The sequence below is a fragment of the Sorex araneus genome, chromosome 2, assembly GCF_027595985.1.
Source record: "Sorex araneus isolate mSorAra2 chromosome 2, mSorAra2.pri, whole genome shotgun sequence".
In the NCBI taxonomy this organism is placed as follows: Eukaryota; Metazoa; Chordata; class Mammalia; order Eulipotyphla; family Soricidae; genus Sorex; species Sorex araneus.
In genome coordinates, this window is record NC_073303.1 from 35,013,176 (window position 1) to 35,033,085 (window position 19,910).

A 19,910-nucleotide genomic window follows, 5' to 3' on the forward strand; every position below is an offset into this window, starting at 1 on the left:
CACTGTTTACAATAGCCAGAATCTGGAAAAAACCCGAATGCCCCAGAACGGATGACTGGTTGAGGAAACTTTGATACATCTATACAATGGAATACTATGCAGCTGTTAGAAAAAAGGAGGTCAAGAATTTTGTAGTCAAGTGGATGGGCATGAAAAGTTTCATGCTGAGTGAAATGAGTCAGAAAGAGAGAGACAGACATAGAAAGATTGCACTCATCTATGGTATATAGAATAACAGAGTGGGAGACTAACACCCAAGAACTGTAGAAATAAGTACCAGGAGGTTGACTCCATGGCTTCGAGGCTGGCCTCACGTTCCGGGGAAAGGTCAACTCAGAGAAGCGATCACCAACTACATTGTAGTCGAAGGCCATGTGGGGGAAGGGAGTTGCGGGCTGAATGAGGGCTAGAGACTGAGCACAGCGGCCACTCAACACCTTTATTGCAAACCACAACAGCTAATTAGAGAGAGAAAACAGAAGGGAATGCCTTGCCACAGTGGCAGGGTGGGGTGGGGGGGAGATGGGATTGGGGAGGGTGGGAGGGACACTGGGTTTACGGGTGGTGGAGAATGGGCACTGGTGAAGGGATGGGTTCCCAAACTTTGTATGAGGGAAGTATAAGCACAAAAGTGTATAAATCTGTAACTGTACCCTCACGGTGATTCTCTAATTAAAAATAAATAAATTAAAAAAAAAAAAAGATTATGTAGGAACATGACCTTCTTTAAGTACTTCTGAGTGCCTTGGGCCTAGAAAAGTGCTTTGCCTTTGGTGATGTACAATCAATATGCTAGGTTTCATTGCATTGAATTAAATTGACTGAATAATTTGTGCTTTTAATAATTCCATATAATAAAGTTGGCAATCTCCTTAAAAAAAAAAAAAAGAATTTAACTCTAGCTGTATCACCCCCTTAGAAATTTTGGACACACGGGGCTGGAGCGATAGCACAGTGGGTAGGATGTTTGCCCTGCAGGTGGCCGACCCAGATTCTCAGCATCCCATATGGCCCCCTGAGCACCACCAGGAGTAATTCCTGAGTACATGAACCAGAAGTAAATCCTGTGCATTGCTGGGTGTGACCCCAAAATTAAAACAACAACAAAACAGAAAATTTGGACACCCTGGAGTGCTCGGCTGTGATTTTGGCGACGTGACATCTCAAACTCTAACACTGATAAACCAGGAGTAGCACAACGGATTTGATGAGATATAATGTAGAAGGCAACCATCTCGATTAATACAAAAGGCTAACCTGTAACATTTTAGTAATTAAGGGCTTAAGGGCTCCATCGTGAGATACAATGGTCTTCACTAACTTTCTTCTAAGGAAGCATTTTTTGATCATTCCTTTAGCACATTATTTATAACAAGCAATGTAAAATAAATCATTGAGGTCCTGCTATGGGGACAGGCTCAAAGGGGGCTGGGAAAATTGGAAATAATGGTGGTGAGAAGGTGCTGCAGTGGTGGTGGGATTGGTATTGGGATACTGAAATGTCTAAAACTACTGACTTCATAGTTATTTTCTCAAAAAGGCAACAGATAAGAGATAAATGGGGAGCTAGTGCTAAAGAAGTGATATGACAGGACTTTCTTCCTGTTTCCCTCATCTTCCTCACTTTACCCCCCCAACAATCTAAGCCACAAATCTAATGTTATCCAGCTCTCCTGATTTTAATAATGCCTGGTATTTTCTGTACAAAATTAGTTTAGTCTGGCAAATAGGACATTCTATTTAAATGTTTCAAACAATAAACCTGTTTAAAACAAATGCAGCTAACCCTGATCAATCCCTGGCACCACCGAGAGTCCCCAAGCACTGCTAGGGATGACCCCTGAGCACTAAGCTATATCCCCAAACCCTCTCCCCCGAAAACAAAATGTATGGAATACCAAAAACAGGAAGCCCTATGGTAGATGCTGCTTTCACTTTCTGGAGACACATCTCATTCTAGTGGATTTATGTGGGAAAGATGTGAAGGATAAGCTTGGGACCTGAGACAGAACAGGAATTACTGGGCAGAGTTTGTAACTGCTGGGAATGCTTCAGGAGAGGAAGGAGGCCATTACAAAAGATTGTAAGAAACAAAGAAGTCTTCAAAAAGAGAGGGGCAGGTGGGGTGTCCTCACATGATGCAGACTTAGTTTTGATAAGGGGAATTCCTCAGTTTTAACTAGAAAGAACTGGGCACTACAGAGCAGGGCAGTGACTCAGTCGTAAGGTACTTTCATGTGTGAAGCTCTGGGTTCAAACCATGGCATGGCAAAGAAAAATAAAGGATTGGGCAGCTGGAGGTAGAAATATTGATGAATTCCATCATCTTATAATTTGGTTTTTCCATGAAACAGGCAAAGTCCTCAGTTGGATGAGAAGGTAGTGTATCACAAAAGTCATCTTTCAGCCTATTTATCAACTCCTCAAGTGCCCTAGTTGTTTTGTATTTCTGAAACTTTTATTCTCATTAACACTCTCTGGCAAACTCCTACTTGTTCTTCTAAATTGTTCTTCCTAACTTCTGTGCCACCAGACCTGGTCCCCATCTCACTTCCATTGCTATAATGACTGGTTCATGTTTGCATCCCTGTTAGCTAATAAACTTCCTGTATCCCTAGTGTCTCTTGCCTGTATGCCTGGCTGTCCTTCCCTGGGCCCCTTGGAGGGGATGGGCTCCAGCTTCCCTCCCCGCCCCAAGCAGAGCTCCTGGTGGCCGAAGACCACCGGAACCTAGCCACAGCCATGCTCAAGACCCCTCTCCACACGTTCAGACAAGCCTCACGCATGAAGGTACCGGCAGAGGAACCCAGGTGTGTGAAATCCCATCAACGGCCAACATCCAGAGACTTAAGAGCAAGCTCCTAGAAATGCGCGGCGGCAAAGCGGCCGTGTAATATCTTATAACCTACTTCTCCCTCTGAGAGAAACTAGCAAGCTACTGAGTTTCCTGTCCACATGGGAGAGCCTCACAAGCTTCCCGTGATGTATCCATACGCCAAAGCCAGTAACAAGCTGGATCTCATTCCCCTGACCCTGAAAGAGCCTCCAATGCAGCATCATTGGGAAGGCCGAGTAGAGAGAGGCTTCTAAAATCTAAGGGATAGGACGAATGAGAGGTTACTGAGACCACTAGAGAAATTCGACAATCAATGGGATTTCATGATCGTGATCATGATCCCTAGTGTGAGGCCCATGCAGAACACCGATTTTGAGTGAAAGTTCAACATAATCTTGATTAGCTTTTTGCTGTGGAAACTACAACTAGTAGAACTTCTCAGACCAATAAGGCACTTCAATAGAACTAAGCAATCATTAGAACAAAGAACAAAGTAGTTTCTTAAAACTGGCACATTATGGACAAACCACCACACTTTCATTTAGTCCTTTTGTTTTATTCAAATGCCAGAACATATGTTCCAAGATACAAATTGTAGATATACTCAGTTGTGTTTGATTTAAAAACATCGATTATGCCTTGTTAACAACTTCCAAAACCAAGTGTGAGTTGTTGTGTAGTCACATGTGTCTTCCAGTCCATCTCTGGAAGAGTACCCTTAATATCTTTAGAAGCTACTCCAAATTTCACTCTACAAAAAGGAAAATGATGATGCTATAAGAGAAAGATAATGAACAGTTATATATGACAGATTTCCTGAGAAGACCTTTAAGGATTACTAGAGAGACAAAGAAGGAATAGCCTGTTTGTTTCATACTAAAGCAACCAGTTTTCAACACCCTGCAAATGAAGTACATTTCTGGTCCTATTCCAGTCATTAACGGTATCTCTCACGTCTCTTACTACATTACATCACAGAAAGCCCAACTCTTCATCAACAGGACTTAGAATTTCCTAACAGCTTAAGGTTCTTTTCCTAAGGAGTAACAGAAAAATCAAGTCTATTAACCAAAAAAATTAAAGACAGATATTTAAATGTACTCTGATTTTAACAATTTCAAATGAGGCTGAACTAAGTGACTAATACAGAAACTTGTAACAGAATTCTAGATGATAAAGGATTAAAAGGTAACCAAATATTTTAGTAATTAATTTATGGAATCAAGTAAAACCATTTCATTTTTAAGTCTTCCAAATTTCTCCAACTGTTTAGTTTTATTCTATAATGGGGGTTAGTAACACATTTTAGTGTTAACACATTAATTTATGCTGCAAGCAAAACAGATTTTTAAAAAATGTTCTCTGAAGCCAAAGAAATATCCAGCATCAAAAAGCAAAATGAGCAAAGTACTTTTAGGTAAGTGAACTATTATAAAATAGGACATTTTATTTTGTCTAGCACACAGATGTTTGCCTGATGCTACATCCTACTTTCAGAATTAGATGTATAGGTAATCTTTCCCAATGATTTAAGACAGACTTCGATTTCATCTGCTCATTTCTGATTCAAAGATGACAATCAATTTAGTTCACAAGAATAATTCTCTCTCACAGTACCGGTTGGGGAGTTAGTGTCATGCATTAGCAGATTAAAACTAAGAATGCAGCTAAACAAATCAACAAAATATGGTGGTGGTGGTGGTGGTGGTGGGGTGTTTCCTTTGTCCATGAAATTTGAGGTGGGGGGATTCTTTCCCATAAAATGTTTGACTACTTGGAAACTATCTATTCCTTTTATTCCCAATGAATAAAATTCTCATTTTCAGGAAACAAATGTGGTTAAACTCAAGAACTATACCCTAATTTTCAATTTATTTTCCCATTTGTAGAGTAACATTATTGTAAAATCGAGTTACTGCAATACCTGCATTGCTTAAAAGAACGGCTGAGAATTTTGTTAAAGCATATTTTTTAAAAAATGGAACCAAAATAATATACTTTTTTTTTAAATCTCTAAACACTGTGTCATTAAAGTCCACACAATGTTCTCTGTATAAATCAATGTGATGTTACATAATATACATGATCTGATTTTTATCTTAAAGGCTCTGACCATGTATGATATCCAAGAGAGATCCACTGGTTTTAATGGCAAACGGAAAAGACAGTCACGACCCTAGTGAGGAGGAAACGCTTTACACACAGGGCAGCCGCGCCCGCAGTTCAGCTGTTGGCAGCATCTGCCTGGCGAGGCCACCCTTCCTCTTCCACTCCCGAGTCATACTCCTCCTCAGACGATTCCTTCGTTGCAGCCCTACAACAGAATGGCTTTGTTTCAATAAAAAAGTAAGAGTAAATATGATTTTTACACTCATTAACCTACTTAGCTTTGCTGCACACAAAAAGAAAACATTAAGAGCACCTTGTGATATTAAGATTTACTTGGTGAAGTAGAGGAGACATTTAGATCACACATCAACAGTTGCAAGAATTTTCCATGTATTTTTTCTTCTTTGTACAAAACAATGCAAATAAAATTTGTACAAAAAATACGAATAAAATCAATGAAAACTTGAGTAATTGAATATTTTATGGTTTTAGTTACAGACTTCGGTTTGTAATTGTTCTATACAATATTTAACAAACTTAAAGCAGTCACATCTTCAAAAACTGACATCAACCAACAGAATAACTCATAATGCTGTTATCATCTTACTGCTAAGTCCTTTATTTTTCATTTGCCAGTAGAGATATAAAAGTATTTAGTATTCTGAATAGATTTAGACAACACTGGTCAATGAATGGTGACTTTATGTATAGAAACAGAGTATTTAATTTTTCAAAATTTGATTTTACTATTAGAACCTAAATTGGGGTCTTAGGTACAAAGTATTAGAGTGCATCATATAAACTTTACCGACAGTATTTGTGGAATTAGATGTGGTTTTTCAAGTATTTTCTCTAACATGTATCACTGAAATAAAGAGGTAAGTCTTGAAGTGTGAAGGCCTACTACAAGAGGTAAGGCACTTGCCTTGCCTCTGTCTACTCCCCTGCCCCCAGCACCACCAGGGGTATGCGTGGGGGCACCTTAAGCATCTCTGGCCCTGGTGCCACAGACCATGAGATTCAATTGCCACTGCAAGTGACCCCTATAAAACACAAAAACAATTTTCCCCCTAATCTATTTCTTCAGGGCTCAAAGCGGTGGCACATATGGCTGGCAAACACAGGGCCCAGGTCTGATCTCCCACATTACAGTCTCTGATTACTACTGGGGATAGCCCTGATGGCCTCTGGCACTGCTGGAGAGGCTTCCCCAAAAAAACAAACCCACTTCTCCAGCAAAATAGAATCTAACAAACTAAAGAAGTTGACCTCTTGTTTATTAAAACTTGCTCTTTTTAGAAACAACCATCTCAACTCAAATGCGTGACATAAGCACAGGTAAAGAAGTTGATACCTTCTGAACAAACCCAACTCCATTCGTATTAATCGAAACGATGACAGGAATACCTTTTAAAGCCATATAGTAAAAAAGAAATGAAGCGTTATACTATGCTAATAGCCTTAAATAAGACATGTCTATTTGAATTAACTGTCCAAATTAAATCAAAACTTCCTTCAAGTTATTCTGAGAGATAAGGAAACAGGAGACAGCTCAAAGGGCCGTGTGCATGTCTTGCTCCAGAGGTGCAGCTCTGATTCCCAGCACTGCATGGTCTCCTGAGCACTGCTGGAAGCAACTGTCTTGCAACAGAGCCAGAGACAGCAGGAGTAGCCCCTAAACACTGCCAGTTTATTTTGGCTAAAATCTGGGGGGGAAAGGAAGAAAAGTGAACATAAAATATACCCCATGACGGGGCTGGAGTGATAGCACAGCAGGTAGGGCGTTTGCCTTGCACACAGCCGACCCAGGTTCGATTCCCAGCATCCCATATGGTCCCCTGAGCACCACCAGGGGTGATTCCTGAGTGCAGAGCCAGGAGTAATCCCTGTGCATTGCCAGGTGTGACCCAAAAAGAAAAATATATATATATATATATATATATATACATATATATATACCCCATGACCTAGTAAAACAAATCTGTATTTTAAGTACCACTGATATCAAGAACTATATAATAGTATTTATAATAGTATTTATTAACTAAGTCAGGGGTCAATTAAGTAAAATAAAGTCCAGTGTGTGCACGTGTGTATGCATGTGCTTGTGTGTGTGTGCTGCAGGGAATCAAACCCAGGGTCTCCCACTGAGCTTTGTCCCACCCCCTAATGGTATGCTGGATGAAGATTTCTTGGATCAGAAATAATGTTGGTTTATGGACTGCTTCTGGCTACTTTCATGCTACGTAGGTAGTGTGACACAGTGTGACATAGACAGTATGGCCCTAAAATATTTAGCTCTTTATGAAAAAGTTTCTGAACCTTGGAATAGAAGAATCAAGCATGAAAGATGCATTAAATTTGTCAACTGATAAAAGAGGAAAGTTATGTCAACAAAGTAAATTTTGTGAAAGGTCTGAGACAAGCCATTCGCAAATTAGAGAATTAGCAGAACAGTTCCTTTCCATCTCTTCAGCTGAGTCACAGCTCTAGAGGCAGAATTATTTGGAGATCTATTTTCAAAGATTAGCAAACATTATTTTGTAAACAAATTCTACAATATTTTTCTACATAAAATTTATATTATTCCCTTATAAGAATTTTATACAGTTTTCATGACAGACTGATAAACTGTGTCAGTAAGGAGCTATAAAGCTTTAGCTTTGTCCTTGCTTTACAATACATTACCGGATGTATCCTGGTTCCTTTTTCCCTTCCACTACTTCTTTGTCAACCTCCACACATACAATATCAGAATTAGGGACTTCAAACATTGGTTCTAGTAACAGCTTTTCCTAAAGAGATAAAAAAGTAAATCACACGGAAAACTTTAAAGTTTACACTAAAAATATCTGTATTCTATGGGCCACTGAATTCATTAACTCCATTATCATTAAGTCCCTGTTATGTACCAAGAATTGAATATTTTTTTTAAGAAAAAGGTAATGTAGGGCCAGAATGATAAACAGTGGCCAGAGCGTCTGCTTTGCATGTGGCTGACCCAGGTTTGGTCACTGGCGCCCAGCACCACATTGCTGGGTGTGGTCCCAAAGCCTTCCATTAAAAAACAACAACCACAACAACTTTGTAACTCTGTAACTCACAGTATCACTGTCACTGTATCACTGTCATCACATTGCTCATTCGTTTGCTAGAGCGGGCACCAGTAACGTCTCCAAGTGAGACTTCTTGTTACTGTTTTTGGCATATTGAATAATTAAAATTTTTTAAAAGAAGAAAAAAATCTATTAAGACATGTAAACAAACAAAAATCACAAAATATTAGGTTAATTGTTTGGATATATTTTCAAAAGGAAAACAGGAAGGGCTTGATATTCTCAACACTCAGACTACGAAATAGTTGGGTTTCTGTAAGATAGTGCCAACTCACCATTATGGATCGGAGGCCACGTGCACCCGTCTTTCGTTCTAGTGCCAGCCTGGCTATGGCCTTCAAAGCATCCTCAGTGACATTTAGTTCACACTGCAAAGACATGACAGAGAAGTGAGAGCTCAGGTGTTGCCTGAAATTGTTCTACTGTAACATTTAATGTACTTCCACTACCTACCTCCACTACTGACCTTTTTTGAACGGAAAAGAACTAAAGTCCTGGTTTCAAAAAGAAATGTTCCAAAGGGCTATGTTCACTAATTCAAACTTTAATTCAAAATAAAGTATCACATAGACTGCCTTGTCTTCACCGATCCTACCCCTTTCAGCAACCTCATCAACTTTTTGGAGAAACATGATCTCTAAGGTCATTAGGCCACTATACCGACCCCTTTTCTCTCTTTTTCTTATTTGGCTGCGGGGTGAGGGGGAGAGTGGTTGGGGGACCATATCCACAGGTGCGCAGGGCTTACTTGTGGCTCTGGGCTCAGGACTCAGGGGACCAGATGGATTGCCAGGGATCAAACCCGGGTCAGCCATGTGCAAGGCAAGCACCCTGCCCATTGTGCTTCTTTCCAGCTCCTTGATCCATCTGTTATTGATCACTCTAGCCTGACGTATCAATCTTTTAAAAAGGACCACTAATAACCCTCTTATCCTTAGACCTAGGTTAAACTTTACACAAGTCTCTAAATTACTATACATTTTAAAGCAGGGTTCAAATTATTGAGAATATATTCCTCGAAATCAAAATACTTTGGAATCATTTAATTCACAGGAGATTGATATGAAACAATTTTGTGTTACTCATGTTTACCAGAAAATGTAATAGTTAATGGAGATAACTATCTTCCTTGTCTTCAAAAAGCATTTGTTTCTATCCATTAACCTACGAGGAAAAATCAGTGTGGAAAATCCCAGGTTTTTCCTCATTCCTTGAGGTTTTCCAGTTAACACAGACGCTCTAGAATGTTATTCGATACTTGTGTTATAAAGGTGTTATGAATCAGACACTTTCTTCCCCCTCTAGGAATCGTGTTTATCGTCTTTTGGATGGCAGCTGCTCAGCACTTAGCAAGGTGTATTCGCCCCATGCCTGGTGCTAAGGGAGACTGTGAGAGTCTGAGTAAGGCAAGGGGACACTGCAGGATTTTCAAGAGGGGAAAATAATCAGCTTGTGCTTATGCACATGATGGATATGAAGAGCTCATGACCTACTTGTGCACTGCAGATCAACAATTTTAAAGTGATCCATCCTAGAACAAAAATGGGAAGTATCTACGTGGTGGTGGTCATCAAAGACAGATTTCAGACAGGAAGACAAATAATTAAGAAACAAAATGTGTAGGGCAAGGTGAAGAATGAAAGCATCTTTGACATGAAGTAGTGGTAATGAAGCAGGGGCTGATATTTAGAGATACCAACTTCATAAAACCTAAAGTATCTACTCCACGATTAAATGCATGGGCATAAATGATCACCAATGGTCTGGTTACAGAGAGAAAAGTAGACAGGGGAACTAATAAAATGGAAGATAAATCATTTAAAACGCAATAAAAGCATTTAAAATATAAAAATTCAGGCAGGCAGATAATCTCACCAACGGTCATGTTCCAGACACTAATTGTCCTTCTCTCAAAAGAGCATAAAACGACTCACTGGGGCCAGAGCGATAATACAGTGGGTAGGGCATTTGCCTTGCACACAGCCGACCTGGGTTCAATCCCCGGCATTCCATAGGGTCCCCCGAGCACCGCCAGGAGTAATTCCAGAGTGCAGAGTCAGGAGGAACCCATGAGCATTGCCAGGTGTGACCCAAAAAGAAACAAAACAAAACAAAACAACCCGACTCACCATAGCCATGCCACTGGACCCCGCACAGGCTATTTCATTCGGGGCACCCTGGAGGGGAACAGGTGAGGCCCCTCTCCGCCCCAAGGGACCCAACCCCAGCAGCCAAAAGCCTCCAGAACTCAATCACTGCCATGCTCTTGGCTGCTCTCCACACGCTCAGGCAGAGCCTCAACCACAACCTCGTGACATCTCATACCTCACACCACTCATATTCCAAGAGTAGCGCACCACATTTGATGGGGTTTAAAGTAGAAGGCAATCTTAGAGGGAAATATATTTTTACAGACATTTAGATATATATGCACAAAAGGCTCAACCTTTAACAACATATTAGTAGTCTCTTATACAAGGGCTTAATGGTGCCTGGGTGAAATACAACAATCTTCACATACTCTCCTCTAAGGAAAGCTTTTTGGAGCATTTTCAGCAGTTTATTCGTAACAAACAATACAAAATAAATTATTTCGGTTCTGCTTTGGGGCAGGGGTTGGGGTTTGGAATGGAAACATCCAAAATATGATGGTGGGAAGGTATAATGGTGGTGGGATTGGTGTTCAAATATTAAATGTAATCAAATATTGTGAACTACTTTATAAAAATAAAATTAAAAAATTAAATATAAACAACATTTAGAAAACAAACAAACAAAATAATTCAAGCGGGAGTGAAAGTACGTGAGTAGAGTGCTTGCCTTGCACACAGTAGACCCAGGTTTGATCCCCAGCGTCCATATGGTACCCTGAGCACCACCAGGAATGATTATTGAGTGTAAAGCCAGGAGTAAGCCTGGACAACCACAGGGTATGTCCCCAAACCCAAAATAATAATAATAATAATAATAATAATAAAAAGAAGAAGAATACATCAAAGCTCAACTACTTTATGATGTTGTCTACCTTGGGGCACTGGTACAGTTTATTATATTTGTACTTTATGCTAGTGATGCTTTTAGTTAAGAAAAAACTAATCCAACTTCTTTAGTAAAGCAAAATCTTTTTTTTGGTTTTGTTTTGTTTTTTATTTATTTATTTTTTCTTTTTGGGTCACACCCGGTTATGCATAAGGGTTACTCCTAGCTCATGCACTCAGGAATTACTCCTGGCAGTGCTCCAGGGACCATATGGGATGCTGGGAATGGAAGCTGGGTCGGCTGTGTGAAAGGCAAACACCCTACTCGCTGTACTATCGCTCCAGCCCCAGCAAAATAGTTTTTATTGAAAGAAACTTATTTAGAAAGATGTGAGAGCAGAAAAAGAGTGAAAAGAATAGAGAGAAATATATGTTCAAGAGAGAACATGGGCGTCTCCAGAGTCGAAAGGCCTTAATCCAAATCTGAAATGTCTCATATTACACAATATTCTTTCCCTGGCTCTACTCCAGATTCCTATTTAATATGAGATAGGCCAGGATTTATTATTATTGTTATTATTATTATTATTATTATTATTATTATTATTTTGCTTTTTGGGTCACATCCAGCGATGCACAGGGGTCCATATGGGATGCTGGGAATCGAACCTGGGTCGGCCGCGTGCAAGGCAAACACCCTACCCACTGTGGTATTATTGTTCCAGCCCCAGGCCAGGATTATTTTTTATCGATCGGTCAATTTATGCAGTTTCAAGTGCAAGAACAGGAAGCAAAGAATAGCCTTACTATGAGAAAGCACCTAAGGACGGAAAACTGAAACCTCACCTTGTCCATGCTGAACAGCGCCTGGTACTGGGGAATGACGGCATTACGCGGCTCGGTCAGGATCTGCACAAGTGTTTTCTCATCAAGGCTGTGCAAAGGGACCACCACAGGCAACCGACCCACAAACTCAGGAATCATGCCGAACTCAATGAGGTCTCTGGCTTCCACGTGACGTAACAGACGGTCCTTTTCTTCAATGTCCTGGTGAGTGTTGGATTCTCCGCTCCGGTTGGCGAGGTCAGCAGCGGCGGCAGCCCTCCTGCCCTTGCCCAGATTTGAGGGTGTTCCAAAGCCCAGGTACTGCCAAAGAGAAGGGAGATGACTGCAGGGACACCGCAGGGAGGGGCTCCCTGGGGGAACTCACGTGGTCTCTCTAACAGAATAAAGGGATCATTATCCACATTTCACAAAGAAACTGGCTCAGAGCAGGTAAGGGTGTTTAAGGAAACTGGAACATGAGACATTTCAGAATTGGATTAAGGCCTTTCAACTCCGGAGAAGCCCATGTTCTCTCATGAACATGTGTTTCTCTCTACTCTCTACTCTTTTTCTCCTCTCACATCTTTCTAAGTAAGTTCCTTTCAATAAAAACTATATTGCTTCACTAAAAAAGTTGAATTAATTTTTTCTTAACTAAAAGCATCACTATAGCATAAAGTCCAAGAATATATAATAAATTGTACCAGCTCCCCAAGGCAGACAACGGATCATCAAGTAGCTGAGCTTTGATATATTATTCTTTTGTTGTTATTATTATTATTATTATTTTGGGTTTTGGGACACCCTATCCCAAAACACCCCACTTAAGCAGTAGTCAGAATGTGAATTCAGATTTATCTGCTTTCAGAGATGAAAAAAATAAAAACAAAAGCACTATATACTGTCAAAGAAAAATCCCTAGTGAAAGTTGACAAATAAGATCTCTGAAGGGAAGTCCCTTAGAACTCAGATGTTACAGCATTTCCTGAGACCTCTAGTATGGTTTCCACAATGTACAAGAACTGTGAAAATTTAAAGAAAATAATTAATCTGCAACCAAAGTTAATTTAATAGTATAGCAGGACTGCCTACGGAACAAGCAGCCTTACATAGAAATTTTCCACAAATGTCTTAAATCTTACATAAGCATTTGATCAACACCATGATTCTGGGGCTGTATACACAAATTTATACATTAGAATAATTTATATTTTATAATAAATGTATAAATATGACTTAAACAAGAATGCTAACTTCGCTGTGCACTCGGGTGACTAAAGATTTTGCTATATTTCAGGAAACTGTCAGCAAGTTCCATTTTGAAATGTCATCGAGTTTTTATCAAAAGCACGAGAGGGGGCTCAGTGAGAGAGCATACGGCTTGTCTGGGGAGGCTCTGGGTCTGGCCCTTGGCACCGCCTCACTCACCCCCCACTCCTCAAAAGCACAGTGTGTATGAGAAGAGTCTGTTCCTAGGGCTGGAGCTAAACCGCAGTGGGTAAGGTACCTGCCTCGCACAAAGCCAACCCAGGTTTCATTTCCTGCATCCCAATTGGTTCCTGAGAACTGCCAGGAGTAATTTCTGAGTACAGAGGCAGAAGTAAGCCCTGAGCACTGCTGGGTATGGCCCAAGAACAACAACAACAACATCAACAACACACCCATTCCTTTGCTGGGATGTGGCTCAGTAAGGAGTCTGATCCTAACACACCCCACACTGCTGCTCAGTATAATCCCCAGCCCGGCTGGTGAGGTCTCTGTATCTCCAAATACTCAACCCCTGGTACACTGCAACAAAGGGAAGGGAAGGGGGGCAGGGAGGACTCTAAGTCTCCCAGTTCTCTAAACTTGTACCATGTGTCAGAAAGCAAAACACCTTTCACTCAAGTATTTCACCCTATTTAGTGTGCTGGTGCACATGGTGATGTATACAAGGGTCCCCGGGGCCGAGTGCTTGCCATGCATGCAGGAGACCCAGGGTCCCACTTTCTGCCCTGAATACTGAGTGAACACAAGCACCAAACGAGGACCAGACCTCTAAGACTTCTAAGCACCCCTGGCAACCAGACCCCTCCCCAAACGAATTACAAGTGCATAGATACATACATGCTTATTCTGTATCTACAAGTACTTCTTAAACAATGTGGTTTTTTCCCATTAGGGGACCTCTTAAGTAGTCCTGGGGAGCCCAGCAACACTCACCCGGCTGTGAGTGGAACACAGCTGGGGGGGGGGGAACTCCTAGACCCAGCAGTGCTGGGGGTCACCCAGGCCATCCAGTAGGGCTCTGGGGGCCAAGGTGTTCTGCGGACTAACACTGAGAGCTCCATGGGGCTGAAGCGACAGTACAGTGGGTAAAGTACATGCCTTGCAAGCGCTGGACCTGGGTTTGATCCCTGGCACCTCATATGATTCCCCGAAAACTAACAGGAGTAATTCTTTTTTTTTTTTTTTCCTTTTTATAATTTATTTATTTTTAATTAGAGAATCACCGTGAGGGTACAGTTACAGATTTATACACTTTTGTGCTTATACTTCCCTCATACAAAGTTCGGGAACCCATCCCTTCACCAGTGCCCATTCTCCACCACCCGTAAACCCGGAGTCCCTCCCACCCTCCCCACTCCCATCTCCCCCCACCCCACCCTGCCACTGTGGCAGGGCATTCCCTTCTAACAGGAGTAATTCTTGAGCACAGAGCCAGGAGTAAGCCCTGAGCTCCATTGAGGGTAGTTCCCTAACGCTGCCAAAAAAAGTAAGAGAAGAAAGAAAAAAGTTGTGGGCTGGAGGTAATACAGCCTGTCGGCACTTTCCTTGCACATGGCTGACCTCTGTTTGATCCCCAGCACTTCATATGGTCCCCTGAGCCCTGCCAGGAATAACCTCTGAGCAAGCAAGCTGTGGTCCCCAAACAAACAAAAACAAAAAACAAAAAAAAGAATACTTTTTTTGGCAGGTTAGGGAACTACCCTCAATGGTAGTGGGCTGGCACTAGAATTTTGCTGTTGGTTGTGGCAAGCTCTCTCTCTCTCTCTCTCTCTCTCTCTCTCTCTCTCTCTCTATATATATATATATATATATATATATATATATATACAGATGCATTAACCTATACCTCTAAGATTTTATATAATACGGTAATCTAATAATAAATCCATTGTCTAAGCATGACAGCTGGCACTGAAGGACAAACATACAGGAAAACTGTGGCAGTGTGGGGCCAGAGCGACAGTACAGCAGGTAAAGCACTTGTCTGGCATGTGGACTGTTTTGGGTCTGACCCCTGGCACCTGACATGGTTCCTGAGCTCCCTAAGCACAGAGCCAGGAGTAAGCCCTGAACACTGCTAGGGTTAGTCCCAATTCTTCCCACCCCAAATAATAAAATAAAGGCCTATATATAGATGATATTTAGAAATATTTCAATGTATGACTCTGGAAATTAACAAAGAAATATAATTTTGAAGCCAAATCCCACTGCTCGGAATAAGCCTCAACCAGAAATTAATCTGCTGAAAAACTGGTATGCAAGTTTTGTGGCTGAAATCTCCCTTTCACAGAGTTGGGATGGGCTACCTCCCCCTTCTCCCTGTACACCTGGAAGTCCATGCAGTCATGCCCAAAAACCATCTTCAGCACCATGACTGCTCATTCACCAGCCATGATCCAGAGACTCATAAATAAACTTCGAAAGAAATCAACAAGTTCCAGAAGATTCTCCCAGATGTCCGTGCAAAGCTGAGTCATTTGGAGGGGCGGGGGGAGAGGGGGGAAGAGAAATATAATTCTGGCATGCTTTAAGAAAATCAACTCGGGACTGGAGCAGTAGCACAACAGGCAGGACATTTGCCTTGCATGTGGCCAAACCAGGTTCGATTCCCAGCTTCCCATAATGTCCCCTGAACACCACCAGGAGTAATTTCTGAGTGCATGAGCCAGGAGTAACCCCTGTGCATTGCTGGGTGTGACCCAAAAAGAAAAAAAAATCAACACTTGGAAATACACAACTGAGGCGGGGAGAGAGCTTAAGGGGTGCAGCCCTGAGTTTGTGAGCCCTGTGTAAGGCCCTGAGCTTGATCCCTGACACCAATGACATGGTTCCTTTCCTTGAGCACTGTGGAAAGAGGCCCCCACAAACAGTAACAATCAACAGATAAAAATTATCCAGTAGATAAAAGAACAGAAGTTGAATGTCCATCCTCTGTAACTTCCAATGTCCCTGAAAAAAATTTACCTTTTCATTTTTCCTTCTGCTGATGATTCTGTCTAAACCATTGAAAGCACCAGATGCAACAAACAGAACATTTGTGGTATCAACTTGCACTGTTTCTCCACGTAGTTTGCGTGAATTTTTTTCTGGAACATTGACTATTGTGCCTTCTAATAGTTTTAACAAACCCTAAATGAAAAACAAATGACTTATAGGATCATTATGTAAGTGCATTACTTACTATACTTTAGATAATGGATTCAATGAGGTAAACATATGTGGTTACCATCAAGAAGCAGCACTAAAGCAAGACCCCACATTCCCATAGCTAATATGACAATGTCCTGTGCAACAATCACTCATCACCTAATTGGAAATGGTGATAAGATCCCTATGACATTCAGGAACATTCAACCTAAGAGAATGTTTTTGGTAGTACAGACGTAATTCAGACTTTAAATAAAAATGAAATTGTGATTTTAGGCAGTACCCAATCATGGTGGTAAAATTCAAAATTTGAAAATAGTTAAGATTTATATTTCATCTAAATTCAAATCCTACTCTATGCCCACTAGTAAACTTTGAGAATATCAGTATTTTGAGATGCCTTTATGAAAACATTTTAGTTAGCATAGAAGTATGAATGTATCATATGTCGTGGTTACAAACACTAAGGCAATTTTCCTTATTCTATAGGTTATATATATCATAATTAGTTTTCGTTAAAAGATCAGTTTCCCATTTGACTTTATGATTTACAAGTAATAAACTACGTATCTATTTTACCTATTTCCTTCTTTTTTGTGTGTATGTGTGTTTTGGGGTCATACCCGGCATTTCTTAGTGACCACATGCAATGCAGGGATTCAAACCAGGGTCAGATGCATATAAGTAATGTAAGTACTTCCCGTACACTGGCTCTTTGATTCTATTTTCTAAATAAAGAGTAAGTTCATTTATGTCTAGTTAGAGCAGGAATTTTCCTTTAAAAAAATGTTTTATTTCGTGGGTCTTTGAGATACAAACCAAAAAAATTAATTTTTTTTTCTGTTCTTTACAATATTTGAAATTTCCTGAGAACAGTAATTCTGTTTAAAATCACCAGCAGCTTTCTCTTAAGTCCTAAACTACCTTCAAGTAGCATGTGGAATCTAGGACGAGAGAAATAAACAAAACAGAATCTAATTGAATGTGAAACCAAACGTACAATATTTGGGAGGCTGATGTATTCCCTTCCTTTTAGTGGACGAACAAAATATTCAACTGCTTACTTGCTGAACGCCTTCTCCACCTACATCCCGTAATTGATGAATGCCTGGCACACTGCCAATCTTATCTACTTCATCCAGAAAGACAATTCCTACAATTTAAGGAGGATTCTATTTATAATATGAAAAAGATAAACACAAGATAACCTCAATTTTAAATGTCTATGTAGCTAGAGAACAAAATTATTCACTCTAACATTTGCAATGTCTATTACTAAAATATACTGTCATCTCTCCCAATTATCATTTTAGGTGAACGTTTATGTATTATAGAATACCACGTGCTTATGAAAATTCTCTGAAAATAGTTACCTACTCCATTGTTTCAGGTGCTTTATTTGAGGAAGCTGAGACAAAAGTACAGAGAGGAAAAGGAGTCATAGGTATAGCCATTCCTTCTCACTTATTTTGTTAATCTGGGGGCCGCCCCCAGTAGTGCTCAAGGGCTACTCCTGGCTTACTGCTCGGGTGTCAAGCCTGGAGGTACTCAGGGAACCATGCGTGGCGCTGGAGATTGAAACCACGCCTCCCACACACAGATTACGTGGGAGTCTGTACACCAAACTCCTGTCGAGTTATGTTTTTGGCCCCATTTCTCATCATGAAACCATATAGATATGAAACTATCAAGCTTTCCATGGAAATAAGGATAGGAGACAGGAGATAATGAAGAAATGCCGCATCTTTGATATCCAATAGATCAACAGGCAAATCTGCTGAAGCTTAGGCCTAAGATACTCTCCTGTCCAGCCAGCGCACCGAGCCCAGGATCCCTCCCAGTGGATTCTCTGCACAGAAAAAGCAATAATGTCACAGACCAAACAGTCACCTGGCCTCTTTTCACCTTAATTGCAATCTTACAATAATAAGACAAAGTGTGTGGCCTTTAATCAGTATCCTAGAAAATATTTAACATAGAAATTTTATGTGATCAGAGAATTTCTCTCCTTTACACAAAGTAATATTATCTATTAATATTAGACTGCCTTTCCAAAAGCCTATACCTGGGGCAAGACAAGCAGTGCCTAAATCATACCTTGCTGAGCTTTTTCTACATTATAATTGGCATCCTGGAGCAGTTTGGCGATCACAGATTCAATATCTTCACCCACGTAACCAGCCTGAGTCAAAGTAGTACAGTCGCAGATAGCAAAAGGGACATCAAGGCATTTAGCTAGCGTTTGTGCCAGTAGAGTTTTACCTACGAATAGAAACAGGAATGGAAAGTTTATCAAAGTCCATTTGCTGTGCACACAATTTCTCTACTGAATTGTGAAATCTCCTACCCTCAGCAAAAGTCAGTAGCCCTGTCATCCCCGCACAGCTGAGCCGAAGCGTTGAATAAGCTGGACTGACGGGCCAACCACAAGGAGGGAGGCCCCCACAACATGAGGTGACCGTGCACAGCCTACCTCAGTAATTGCTTTTCCCACATCTTTTCACTTCTATTATTGTTTTTTCTTCTTGGGTCACACCCAGCGATGCTCAGGGGTCACACCTGCTTTGCGCTCAGGAATCACTCCTGGTGATGCTGGGGGGACCATATGGGATGCCGGGGATTGAACGTGGGTCGGCCATGTGCAAGGCAAACGCCCTACCTGCTCTGGCCCCACATTTTTTCATTATTAGCCAGATCTAACACTATGCTATCTGTAGCATGCTCTTACCATATTTTTCTCTTGAGAGCAAGAACCCCTCATCACAAACACACACAATATTTACATTCTATTTTTAACAACGAGTATATCTTCCCACAGTTATTCACCTGACCCAGTCGGTCCAAGAAGCAGAATATTACTCTTTTCAAGTTTTATGTCATCGTGGGAAGAATCTAATACTTCTCCTCCTCGTTTTTCTTGAGGTATTTGTTGATTCACTTGCTGCTGCATTGATGCTCCTAAAGCATTGCCATGTGGACTGATGCCAGCAATCTGAAGTAATTCTGAAAAATGCCAAGCAAAGACCAAAAAAAGTCTCATCTTTTTCTTAACCTGAAATGTACTTACTTGAAATACATGTAAAAATATTTATTTAGAAAATATTAAACATTTAAATATTTGAATATTGTCTTACTTTAAAAAGGAAGAAACCCTCAAATTACCTAGTGACAAATGTACAACACATTAAAATTATTAAGGGAACCTAAGCAATGGAAATAGATTTTTACCCTAGTTCTTTGTGCAAATCTGTATGAAATGCACATTTCTTAAGGAAAGGAAGAGTAGTAGAAGAACAGAGCAAGATGTCACAAAGTTCTAGCTTTTTTTTTTTTTTGCTTTTTGGGTCACACCCAGCGATGCTCAGGGGTTACTCCTGGCTCTGCACTCAGGAATTACTCCTGGCAGTGCTTGGGGGACCATATGAGATGCCAGGGATCGAACCCGGGTCGGCCGCGTGCAAGGCAAACGCCCTACCCGCTGTGCTATCGCTCTGGTCCCATAAAGTTCTAGCTTTTGTCCTTACTCTCAAAATGGCTTATATGATCTTGGGCATATCATATAAACTTTATTTTTGTGTTCTAAACAAAATATCAATAAAACCTATGACATCAAACTTTAAGCACATAGCT

At 40.8% G+C, this 19,910-nt stretch overlaps 1 protein-coding gene across 1 annotated transcript in view; it reads right to left on the reverse strand.

Moving 5' to 3' along the window:
• Positions 1 to 3,377: 3,377 nt before the first annotated feature.
• CLPX (caseinolytic mitochondrial matrix peptidase chaperone subunit X) overlaps positions 3,378 to 19,910 on the reverse strand; it is a 47,033-nt gene continuing 30,500 nt past the window's right edge. The window contains exons 7-14 of the mRNA XM_004619625.2: positions 19,107 to 19,283; positions 18,378 to 18,542; positions 17,345 to 17,433; positions 16,098 to 16,262; positions 11,886 to 12,185; positions 8,337 to 8,429; positions 7,634 to 7,740; positions 3,378 to 5,150 (exon numbers count right to left, since the gene is read on the reverse strand). Coding sequence (XP_004619682.1) covers positions 5,060 to 5,150; positions 7,634 to 7,740; positions 8,337 to 8,429; positions 11,886 to 12,185; positions 16,098 to 16,262; positions 17,345 to 17,433; positions 18,378 to 18,542; positions 19,107 to 19,283 — 1,187 coding nt within the window. The 3' untranslated portion in view covers positions 3,378 to 5,059. The remainder of the gene's footprint in view (positions 5,151 to 7,633; positions 7,741 to 8,336; positions 8,430 to 11,885; positions 12,186 to 16,097; positions 16,263 to 17,344; positions 17,434 to 18,377; positions 18,543 to 19,106; positions 19,284 to 19,910) is intronic.